The sequence below is a fragment of the Rattus rattus genome, chromosome 3 (assembly GCF_011064425.1).
Source record: "Rattus rattus isolate New Zealand chromosome 3, Rrattus_CSIRO_v1, whole genome shotgun sequence".
Taxonomy (NCBI): Eukaryota; Metazoa; Chordata; class Mammalia; order Rodentia; family Muridae; genus Rattus; species Rattus rattus.
The window spans coordinates 48,726,966-48,739,743 of record NC_046156.1 but is presented as its reverse complement, the minus strand read 5'-3'; the positions used below and the strand labels follow the sequence as shown (position 1 = coordinate 48,739,743).

General features: G+C 41.3%; 1 protein-coding gene across 1 annotated transcript in view; it reads left to right on the top strand.

Moving 5' to 3' along the window:
* Vav3 (vav guanine nucleotide exchange factor 3) overlaps positions 1–9,704 on the top strand; it is a 331,496-nt gene extending 321,792 nt beyond the window's left edge. Inside the window, exons 26-27 of the mRNA XM_032897450.1 lie at positions 6,769–6,920; positions 7,561–9,704. Coding sequence (XP_032753341.1) covers positions 6,769–6,920; positions 7,561–7,602 — 194 coding nt within the window. The 3' untranslated portion in view covers positions 7,603–9,704. The remainder of the gene's footprint in view (positions 1–6,768; positions 6,921–7,560) is intronic.
* The last annotated feature ends 3,074 nt before the right edge of the window (positions 9,705–12,778 follow it).

The window sequence follows — 12,778 nt, the reverse complement described above, 5'->3', positions numbered from 1 at the left end:
TTTTTCTTGGACGTCTTTTTGAGCAGTTAAGTGAGTGAATGATGGGGCTGAGCCAGTAGGAAGAGGAGACATACAGAACTATAAAACCGGACACCCAGCTAAGATGCTGGTCTATCGGGTCGAAGCCATTGCATAGCATGGGGGCCTGTCCTATAGGAGACACAGAACTGGTCCCTGCCTTCCAGTACCCACATCTAAGTGGAGCTACATATGCAAATGATAAATGGCAGACCTCGGAAGTGCTGTGACATGACTGAATGCCCACCAGGTGACTGGAAGAGGACAAGAAAGGGCAGATAGCATCTGAGTTGGTCATCAGGGATTTTGGGAAGGGTCTGATCTAGGCTTTTGAAAAAGGGAGCGCAGGATCAGGTGAAGTATTCTAGAATAAACCATAGTCCTCAGTTGGAAATGTACCTGAAGGTCATGGGGGTTGTAGAAAGCTGGTCTAGGGAAAAAGAATTTATATGTGACCTTTCTAAAAGGTTTGGCTAAAAAAAAGGGGGGGAGAACCAGTATATAAATTGCATGTGATTCTATCTAAAAGTTTGAATTTCATAATTTAGCAAATGGATGAGAGAATCTCCATTTAGGGTGAGTCACTGGGAGGCAATGCTTAGAAAAGCAAATACGTTGAAAGCAAGAGGCAAGTTGGGTGCCGTCTGCAGTTAGAACAGTGTGTGTACCTGGATTGGGATAGCTGATCTGAGAATTATGGAAGGAATAATTAGCCTGACCTTGCACAGGGAGAAGATACTTGAGGTTGGATAGGAAGAGCCTAACAGTGTCTGATTGTGCAAGGTTGGCAGAAAAAAAAGATAAGTTGTACTAGATTTCTTAATTAGGATTTTTATTGTTGGGATAAAACACTATGACCAAAAGTAACTTAGGGATGAAAGGGTGTATTTCAGCTTTCAGTTTATAGTCTGTCAACACTGAGGGAGGTAAGAGCAGGAACTCAAGGTAGGAATTTGGAGGCCGGAACTAGTACAGAGGGTGTGAAAGAACACTGCTTACTGACTGCTCCCCTGGTTGCTCAGTCTGCTTTCTTATAGCACTCAGAACCACCACCCTGGGTGCCACCAGATAGAGTGAACTGAGCCCCCTCACATCAATCATCAATCAAGAAAACATGTCACAGTCTTGCCCACCAGCCAGTGTGATAGGAACATCTTATTAAACAAGGTTCCTTTTTCTATAATGACTCTAGCCACCCATGTCAAGTTGATATAAAACTAGCCAGCAGACCTACAAAGAGGAGGTGGTAAGTTTAGTTTTCGACAAGTAAAATCTGAGATGATGCTCTTCTTTATAGTAATATCATTGAAAACCCTTGATGTCTCAGGCTAGCGCTAAGAAAGCCAAAGTCCAAGAACCTGGCCAGCAATTGTATATAGTTGTCTGATGGTATTTGCATGTGGGTATGGGGGCCTACAAAGCCCAGAAGACAGTGTCAGATACCCCAGAAGCTGGAACTATAGGCAGTTTTGAGCCTCTTAATATGTCTGGCAGGAACTAAACATAGGTTCTCCTCGAGAGCAGCAAAAGCTTTTCACCACTGTCCTGTCTCTCCGCCACCCTAGAATTATACCATTTTAGATCTAATTTAAGAAACTTTGAATTCTAGGCACTTGATTGGAATGCAAAGAGTCTTAAGGCACTTAAGGCTTGATAAGGAAAGGGATAGCCCCCTACAGTGCTGTCGATGTAGACTCAGATTCCTTGGTAAAGCATTATCTATAATCAGAAATTTTAGATGGTCTTAGTGTAGATCGGCTATGTCTAGTTTATCTATCTACTCTTGAAGTTATTTAAATGGCATTTAATTATATCCATTGATTTCTTATTTCTTCCCTTTAGAGATAAGTTATCTCTTGTGATATTTCATTCTTGGCTTACATTACCTTCTTTAGATTTTTTTTTTAAGAAATACAGTCTTTTTTTTATGAATAAAATTAGACCAGAGAAGCATCAGATAGGAAACAGTCCATGGCAGAAAATCTCACTACTTGTCAGTGTAATGTGTAGAACATGGCTTCTAATTTAAGTTCTTGCAGTCCTAAGATAGGAATCTAGGGATGTTGACACCAGATGTGTTGTCATTAGTGAGCTTAGTCATGAGCTAATTACTTTATTAGAAATGTCACCTTCTCTTCTATCATAGCCTCGAGGGAGTGAAGATAAGGGCTGGGGGGAGATTGCTCAGTGGTAAGAGCTCTTGCTTTAGAAGCATGCAGACCTGAGTTCAGATTCCCAGCACTTACCTTAAACCTGTGCAGCCAGCCATACAAACCTGATGCTGTTCGGGACAGAGATAGGAGGACTGATGGGCCTCGCTGGCTGGCTGCCACCCGGGCCACAGGTTCAGTGAGAGACCCTATCTCAGGGGAGTAAGGTGGAGAGTGACAGAACAGAACAAAACTGTCTTCTGTATGCATGCACAGTCACACCTCAACACACACATACACGCGCACACACACACACACACACACATACCTGCACACAACACACACACACACAAACACACACACACACACACACACACACACACACACACACACACCACAAGACTCACAGCAATAGTCCCCCACCTCTTATCTTCACTTTCTTAAGGCTACAATGTACCCATTGCCAGATAGAAGAGAAGGTGACATTTCTAACAAAGTAATTAGCCCATGACTAACCCCACAAATGACAACACATCTGGTGTCAGCATTCCTAGATTCCTATCTTATGACTGCAAGAACTTAAATTAGAAGCCATGTTCTACACATTACACTGACAGGGAGTGGGATTTTCTGCCGTGGACTGCTTCCTATCTGATGCTTCTCTGATCTAATTTTATTCATAAAAAGACTGCATTTCTTAAAAATTCTAATGAGGGTAATGTACACACATACACACAAACACATAGAGAGTGAATTTTGTCATTTCTATTGCACAGTCGTAAACATGTACTTGTCATATTATAAAATGATCTGTGGTGGAATGTAGCAGTGTATTTTTTTTAACTGAGCAAGCACATGGAATAGAAAAATGTGGTGAGGCCATTCATGACAAAAGAGAGTCAGACATGGATCCCTTTGTGTGCAAGGACTTCATCGTCAATGATTTTAAGAATTTCTTACAATTCCCTTGGCCAGTTTGCTTGGCTGGGGTCTGATAATATACTTAGGTCACTGTTGCTGTTAGGATCCTGGAGAATCCACTTAGAGACAACAGTACTGGTTTGCAATATCAGGCAGCTGCCTAAAAAGAGATATATGGAAAAACATACTCATCCTTGGGCTCTACCTCATTTTACTGCAACTTCAAGGATAATGCTTCAGGTTAAGTCTGGATACTAGTGACAGAAAACCCAAACTGTTGACTTAATCAGAAAAGTCAGTTTATTTGTCCATCCTATAAAAACAGAAAGAGCTCAGAGCTAGATGAAAGGTTACCTGTGCTCTGTGAAATCTTTGTAACTGATGTTCTCTCGAACTCACCCTGTCTTCCTCAAGGTGATAGATCCCCTTTTTATGGAGCAAGGTGACAACTTTCACATGCCAGGAAGCAAAATAGAATAAAGGGTTAAAAGGAAAGATCCCAGGAGCTGCTTCATGATATTTTTGCCTTAGTAGCTTTGGTCAGGACCTCACCATGTATCTTTTTACTAACATGTAAAGGAGATGAGAAAATAAACTCTTCCTGCTGGCTGAACATGGTTGAACTCAACCCTCTACCAGATGAATGATGGGAAGAATAGATACTGGGAGAAAGTTTCTACCCCAGGTCTTCCTTGTCTGTTATTAACAACGCCATAGAATCAGTAGGTTAAATGTTAGAGATATACGAACCACAGTGCTCATTGAAGAGAACTGTGCAGCTCAGATGGAGAATAAGGGCTGTGTCTCTAGAGTTTCTCAGATGCAGAAGAAAGAGAGCATCAGTGTCTTTCTCTTATTCACTGCAATATCTTGTGATTGATGTATTCAGCTTATTGAGCAATAGTAACTAATACTTCAGAACTACTTAATAAGGATTACAATCAATTCTTATTATTGAAACTGTAGAGTGAAAAATTGAGTACACAGTTGCCAGCATCTACATTGTACCTCTCTACAACTTGACTTTCCCTATTGAAAGTAAGCCGAGATATGCATGCTTGACTGTGAGTAAGGGAGAGTCTTAACAAAGTGTCTGAATTTAGCTCAACAAATGTTTTGGATTTTCCATGTTTCCTTATGCTTCATTGACATAGTCCTATAAGCTCTGTACTGTTTTTGTAAACTCCTACTTATTCATATTGCTTTTCATTAGGAACATACTTATATGAGTGCCTTCCCCTTCCTGTTATTGTAACAAAATGGGAATCGGGCCATCCTCGGATGGGTAGGGCTTGGGTGGCACCGTGCAATGTGTTTGCTATTTGCCTAAGGAATGACAGACAGCTCTGAATCTCAGAACTAATGTCAATGAAAGTGAAAAAGTCTGGCATGTTTCTCATTTCGAAATGGTGACAGGAGAGTGGTGGGTAAGAAGCACAGCTTGATATTCCAACTTGGATGTGACAGTTTTCTTGTGATTACAAACAGCAAAGTCATTGTATTGAGAGATATTTGTGTGCCAACTCTTAAATGCTCTTTTGCTTCTTTTTCTTTCCTTCTCTAAGCCCCTCCTCTGTTCTGTGGCTTTTCTTTCGTAACTCCTCCAGACTACAGCTTTGTCCCCCCTTCTTCCACTCCTTTCTGGTCAGGTACTGCTTACTGCTTTTATATGTCTCTACAACTTGCTTCTGTGTGCAAATCCAGTATTTTGGCTTCTGTGTATGGCTTCCCATGTAAATTCATCTCCTCAAACACAGTCCCTATTGTTCCATTACACCATTCAAGTCACTCTTCCCTGGCTGTAGAGTCATTGTTTGCCATGGCTTCCGTGTGTGTGTGTGTGTGTGTGTGTGTGTGTGTGTGTGTGTGTGTGTGTGGTGTGCCATAAACTTCGATGTGACATTTTATATTTTACCATGTGTCAGTGTGGAGAGATGGGTGAGGGAATGGGAATTTAAAGGGAGATGAACTACTCTGAGCAATCATCCGTCTTGTCTGAAAGACTAGAAGTCATAGTGGAGAAAAAAATCAGTTTTTGTGCATTTCCATGAAGAAAATAAAAAGGACCCAAAAGTCTCAACTTCCCCTCCAAAGAGAAGAATAAGATTCAGTATGCATTTCTTGAATTGAGGAATCATCTCCACCGTTTCTATAGCTCTTCAAAATGTCCAGGCATTTTGTTCTGAATTTCTGTCATTACCTGGAGAGTTAAATGACATTTATATGGCTCTGAGCCTAGATAGAGTACGTTTTCTGGTGGGTTTTTTAAAAATTAACCTGTAAGTCCCTATAGAACATAGAATTCTGAAATAGGCCTTAGAAGTCAGCTAGTACAAACCTTTCATTTTATAGATGAGAAAAATGTGGCCTAGAGGGGTTGAGAGGCCTGTGCGAGGTCACACAGTCAAGTCTACAATTGGGTTTCTCCATCACAGGGGTGTTTTTATGTGCACTGACTTTAAGAACAGTGCCTTGGCAATGGGACCATTTTCAGGAAGGAAACCATTAAAGTGGTTTGTGTCCTGAATGGTAAAATAAAATGACCTATTTTTACTCCCTTTACGGTTCTGAAATCTACAGTATCGCCATTCGTTTATCTTATGATGGACACCTGGAGACTTTAAAAAAGGCTGTCATTATAAAGCCATGAATGATAGGCCTGAGGTCCCTGTTGCCAAGCGGGTGGAGTGTTCCAAGGTGGCATGGGTCATTATGAGCTACCTGGGCACTGGGAACTGTTGTAATACCGATGGATGGCGTTTCCATTTGTTGCTTTTTCTTACACTTAAGCTCCTTTACCATTTAAGATTTATAAAGTCCCACCAGTCTCAGGGGAGCTGTTCTCAGAATCATAGCACATATAATTGAAAACACTTTATGACCCCCACAGAGCAACAGGTGGAGAAGTTACTACACAGCCTGTTAGGAAGCACCAGAGACCAACAAACGTGCACAGCCTGAATGGAGAGTCCCTTTCAGACAGGGCTGACTCCTCTCCTGCCACCAGGGATATTAAACAAACAGAGGATCAAGCAAAGCAATGGTACCTTTGTGCCTGGATTTTGGTTAGATAGTGCAGTAAACATTTCAGTGTTTCCATGAAAAGAAGAAGTTGGCGTGCATGTCCTCACATATACAAAATCGTATGTGAAATAATAACTTAGTTGACCCCAGACGGTTTAAACATAAAAAGCTTGACTGGGGAGGGGACTGTCACTTACTTAGAAGTGATGGGATTGATTTCATAGACTTTATCGGAGCCCAGAATTCAGTTGCTCAGAATTTAGTCAAAGAAGTTACCAGGTGAAAACCAGAAAGCTTCACCCCAGAGGTTCTATTGAGAAACAGAGTATAGTGTCCTCAGTTGTAAGTTTATGTTAAAGTTACCTCAAATTCATTCACATAGTCATTTCCGGTTGGCGTGGCTTTAGAGAAGCTTTATGACGAGTGTCAAAAGCAGAACAGTGGTTATTTAACTGTCTGGAATGAACTTGATCATACCTGATTGGATTGAAACAGCAACTGTGCTGCTTTCAAACTCCCGCTGTCATTGTCACTAATCTGTAAGGGAGTCACAGCCCTGCATTTGATAGCACCAATAGCAATGATCTCATTAGGTTCTGACGGCTGGATGCAACCGACTTCACACTAACTCAGACTCTGCCTTGTTTCTTTACAGTGCTAAGTCCCAAAGTACTGGGCATTGCCATCGCTCGGTATGACTTCTGTGCAAGAGATATGCGGGAGCTCTCCCTACTGAAAGGAGACATGGTGAAGATTTACACAAAGATGAGTGCAAATGGCTGGTGGAGAGGAGAAGTAAATGGCAGGGTGAGTTGGCCCTTCGATTGTGTCGGTTCTTTGTGAATGAGAGGGCTGGACAGTCACTGGCATGATAGTGTTGTGGACTTGTCCTTTCAGCTGTCTGGCTGCCAAGGACTGGAGGCATGCGTTGCCATTCAAAATGGCTTGGGTCAATACAGTAGGGGCCACAAGTTGACTGGCACATCAGAAGAGTTGAGCGTTTTTTTGTTTTTTTGTTTTTTTTTTTGTCAGTAGTTAAGCACCACTGTATGCAGTTTATATAACCATCAAGCAGTTTATATAAGCATCAAGCATTTCCAAAAGCTCCCAATCCCAGTTGGAAAGACTGGGCCGGAGTACCTCTGTTTTTCATCTATATCCTGTCCTACCAAAGAGATAGAATCATGGTGTTGAGTTCCATATTGTCCTGATGTGTGTATTCATTTGTGAGCTAGTGGATTAGAGCCCTGTTTAAGCTCATTTTATTACTTGGTTGCTGTCACTATCTTTATGAGGCTTATCCCTGTCCTCACTGTTAAGCCAATGTTCCCACAGTGAGCATAAAACCCCAGCATAATTAGAGTGCTGGGAAAATAAGGAATTTTCTGTCTGTAGAATCCTTTGAAGCACTAGAGCTGTTGATAAGTCTGCTCCTTATCTCCCGTAGGTGGGCTGGTTTCCATCCACGTATGTGGAAGAAGACGAGTAAAGTCCAATCCAGAGTTGATCCTGCACCAAAATCTCAGACAACACAGACAGAAACCTGCACGGCCTCTGAGTTAACTCAAGTGTTTAAAAAGCAGCGTTCTTGGCTGCTCAACACCCTCTTTTCTCTCTTCCTAAGTCTTAACGCTGGGATTTCTAAAGATGCTGGTACTGACAGATTAATAGCTTGCCTAGAGCAGTGCAAGAAACAGCCTGCCTGTCTGTCATTGTCAGGAACCAGGGCAAAGCCAACCGCTTTCCTTCCCCCAAAGAGTCCTGCAAACACATCGGATCAGGTTTCTCTTACTTCGTTGGGCCAGACACCATGGATACAGCCGTTAGGAAACGCTTCCTGCATATTTACTTTGTTCTCACAGTTTTTGATGATACAAAGAAATACAAGTTTAATTTTGCTTTTTCCCAGCATGAAGGAAAAGTAGAGTCTGCCATCTGGGAAAGATCCAGCTTGCTGAAAAGATCCAGCATTTCTCGTCTTAAATTGTTCAACAGGTGACTCACCGCCTGGCAAACACTTTTATCCCCAGATGTTACTCATGATAAAATAAAAGAGGCTCATGCTCAGGTTTGCATCATAAGTGATAAATTACAGAGAGGGTTTTAATTATTCATTTGATGTCCTGATTATATTTCCACACGTCTTTATAAAGAAGAAGAAGAAAAGCACTTGAAAGGCAGTGTCTTTGTATGAAAGCCTCGCGGCTTTCGTGGTTTCAGAGGGTGTTTTGGAAATGTCATGCCTGACAAGGAATCCTGGCCGGGCAGATCATGCTTGGTTGCCAGGAATCCCAGAGGTAGAGGTGTTTACAGAGACAGATCAAGTGCTGTAATCAATCCATAGGATATCACTGTATAGCTGCAATAGCTATGAACACAAGCCTTCCTTCTCTCTAGAGACCCGAGGCATAGTTGCTGATTTCCACTGTTTTTTATTTTTTTTTAATGGTAGCACAAAAGAGCTTTATTGAGGATTTGGGGAGAAAGGCACACTGAGTCCTTCATTTCTTTCTGAGACAGAAGGAACCTGATTTCTGTGTTCTCATGGCCCCTCTGTTTTCCCTTCTGAAGCCTTTCTTGCTATGTCTTAATCAGTAGGAAGATCCACTTTGCAGCATGTTTCTTTCTCCAAGCTTTCACTGTGTTCCACGAGGAGTCTAGGTATCTTCCTCCTGAGATGCATGGAGTCCCTAGTTGAGGCTGACAAGTTAAGATACTAACTTGGCCCTTCCATGGTATTTCTTTGGTAGCAGTAGCTATGTTCTGACAAGATTCAGAAAATGTTTCTGCTTGGAGAAAAGATAGAGGTATTTTTATCTTAGAAGTGATCTCTAAGCTTCTCTGATACCAGATTTTTGGGGTCACCTCTAACATGAAAGGGCTGAGGCAACCTGTCCCCTCCTATCTCACAGGAGTGCCAGAACCTGTTTCGTGGACACATCTCCCTGGAGGAGACCCCATCGGGGCTAGGACTTTTCATTTAAATAGACTCAAGACCTTTACCTCAGAATTATGTAAACTGTGATTGTGTTTTAGAACAATTGAGCTTTTGTATATGTGTAAATGGTCATGAAAATGTATTTTATAAAATGTCTGTACAGTCAAATTGTGCTGACAAGGTCTACTCTTGGAATGGATTCCTACCTTTCAGGTCTTATCTGTGTCTTGGGGATGTTTTGTATGTTAGTGTCAGCAAGTGTTGCTATGGAGAGTACAGCTTCCCACAGATTGAAACACTCCTGTGTACAGTATTGTAGCACGTATTGTTTATTTCAGTCAATAGACTCCCTGCCTCACAAGTGGTATGTGGGCTTCCTGTTGCATTTCATTGGCCTCAGAGTTTCATAGCAGAGGACACAAGAGCCTCTTTTCATGATATTACCAGTGATGACTTTGTCTACATTTAATACTTTGTATTGGGGATTTTAAATGCCATGACCTGTGTAGATTTCTAATACCAAAGACAGACATAAATGTTTTCCATAGACGTTGTCTTGCCTGTCTGTAGCCCCTGTGTAATATGGTGAGTTAGAATGGCATTTTACTTTGTAATATTTTGTAAATATGTCAATAAAATAGTTACTACTTGCATTAAGAGTATTTCTTGTGTGTGTGTGTGTGTGTGTGCACATGGGTGCACATGCATGCATGGGGTACTAGGGATAGAACCCAAAGGTCTCCTGCATTCTATGCAAACAGTATGATTTCTTGAAGGTTGAAGGTTTTTATCTTTGAATGGTCTTTATACCACAGATTCCAACCTCATAATTAGCTAAGGAGTACTAACCCTGATTTTGGTTGGGTTTAAGTTCAGAATTTCTATCAAAATTATCATAAGCTAAACTCTGCATTTGCCAGTAGCATCTATTCCGAACACTAGTGAGGTATTATATGGTATTCTAAAACCCTTATGTGCAGTTAAAACTACCCCATTATCCCGCATCATTGCTATTTTCAGGTGAGGAAGCTGTGTCATATTATTAGGTTACGACATTCCAGAGGTCACATGGATGGTAAGTAGGTGACCAGACATGGGCCATCTGGCTGTTACCAGTATAATCATTACCCCATTCTTCCACACTTTATAGAGGAAAAAAATAAGAGTATTTTGAAGCTCACACTGCCACGAAAAAGCTATTTGATAAATAAATAAGGATGTAGATAGCTGGAAATGTGTTCAGAATTCAGAGTTATTCTGCTCCTCCTAGTCCCTAAAACCAACTTTTGTCGTTATCATCACTGTCATTCTCAAGTAGACGATTAGATAGTTACTGTTTAACTTTTTAATTCCCTAAACATAATTCAGACTCATTTATTAGATTGAAGTGGAAAGTCTGTAGGTTCTAAATGAATCCCTCTGAGAAGGGAGTTGAATCAACTGATGTCCCAGGAAGACAGAGTTTCTGTATGAATTAGATCTGAGTTCAGACCTAGTTCTGCCACTGGCTTTCCAGAGTAAATGTTTCTTTATTTATGATAAATGATAATTGTATGAGAGCTGAAGAAGAAGAAGACAACATATGAAAAACGCTATTTGTATGACCGCTGGTGCATAGTAGGTATTCAAAAATAATCTTGGTCTCTCCCTTGCTCCAGGAACCATAAAACATGTACTCAGATGCTCAATCATGAGCTCGCTGTCTTTGTTCTGAGTACAATGGAGAGCGAAGGCTTTGTTTTTCACGCATAGCTTAATTTTCAGCATTCAGATGATAGGCAGACTAAAAGATATATGTTCTGGGAGATTAGTATGCAAAAGCACAGACAAGCTCAGACATGGTATTTGACAGCTCCACGTGCTTTTAGCTAAGAAGACAGAATTTTCACCCAGCTCAAACTCCTTTCAACTCTCTTCATGTATCATTGAGGTTGCACTGTAGCTAGCTTTCTGGGATTGCCTGGACTCTGATGAGGATGTGATAGACCTGTTTGGGCTGGCAGACTCTGGAAGGCACTTTTTCTAAGTAATGAACAAGTGTCAGAACAGAGGTCACAAAGAATCCTCTCTCTCGTTAGGTTCCATTGATTAAACCATACTGGGGGCGGTGGGGAGAGGGGCTGTGACAGAAAAAATGAAGTTCCTTTGAAGCACTCCAGATTCTGACTTAGTCAGAAAATTCCAGAATCTCTGAGGACAGTGTGACTGTAATTAATTTTGTAGGCACATGGCCAGATGGCAAGAATTCTGGATGTCAAGTTAGAATGCACATAAAGTCAGCTCATATCCTTCCTCATGAGTCCTGAGCAAGATGAACTCTAAAATAGCCCAGTGCCCAAGCTGGGATCTGGCTTGGTCATGTCATGATGATAAAAGGTGCTGGCGAGGAAAGGCTCAGACCTAGATTTCTTGACTCTAAGTCATATCAACGTTCTCTAAAAACCTCTAAGCACTCAAAAATCCTCTAAGATACTTTTGATTTTCTAGTTCAGTGGTTCTCATCCTGCCAGTCCATGACGCTCTGAAGGGTCGATGAAACCTTTTACAGTGGTTGCCTATCAGAAAACACAGGTATTTACACTACAATTCATAACAGTAGCAAAATTAAAGTTACAAAGTAGCAAGGGAAATAATTTGATGGTTGTAGGTCACCACAGCATGAGGAACTGTATTGGCAGGTCACAGAATAGGGAGACTGAGAACCACTGCTTAGTTGATTCTACAATTCCTCTGGCTTTTCTTCTGAGATTCACCCTGTAGGAAATCGAAGAATGCGTTGAGTGTGACTATCAGTAGACACTGACATAAATCCTGAGTCTGATCAAAGACTGCTTGTGGGTTTGCTTGTGCTCTGATGACCTCTTCCGAGAAAGGAAGGATAAACTGTGTACACCAGCCATTTATTGTACGTTACTTCATTGATCTCCCAGAATCACTCTAAGAATCCATGGAAGATTGATCTAGTCATCTTTGAATCATAACCCTGGCTCTGGTTAAGTGGATCTTCTTGTCCTGGAGCGTTTTATTAAGGCTCTGGACTGTTTCGCTCTTTCCTGTGACCCACCTCTCTGTCTATGTTACAGGAAATGGGTGGTTAGGGATTTAAGCTTAGACCCAGCCTAGCTGTCTCTACTATTGAGTTGCAAAAGTTGCCCACACTGCTTATCCTTCTGCATCTCCCATATTATAATAGGATGACAGCAGCAGCTGGCTGTGAAGGACTGGCGAAGATAACATGTAAAATGTTTAAGAGAACCGTCTGGCAGATAGGCACCAAATGAAAGAATTTTTTTTCTTTAATTGCAACTTGGCTACTATTTTAATATACACATAAACCTAAGTGTTACACATTTAAAATGTTAACACAGATAAGGAAATAAAAGTTCTCTTTGAATGTGTTTTTAGCCTTTGGAAGAAACATTTTGAGTTAACTTCACATCAGTGATCCCTTAAAATGTATGCACAAGTGGAGTGCCAATCAAATGCTCTACTAGAGCATGGTGTATCAGTCAGCTACTGCCATGTAACAAATTACTCCAAAGCCTCACAGCTGAGGACCGCATTTGCTATTGTACAGTTTCTATGGATCAGAAACCAGGGAGTAGATTAGCTGATTATTTTCAGCTCAAAGCTCCCATGAGGCTTCAATCAAGGTGTTTCAATAGCCAGAGTTACAGTTACTTTCTAGCCTAGCTGGGGGAAAAATGCATCCTCATCTTCCATTGTG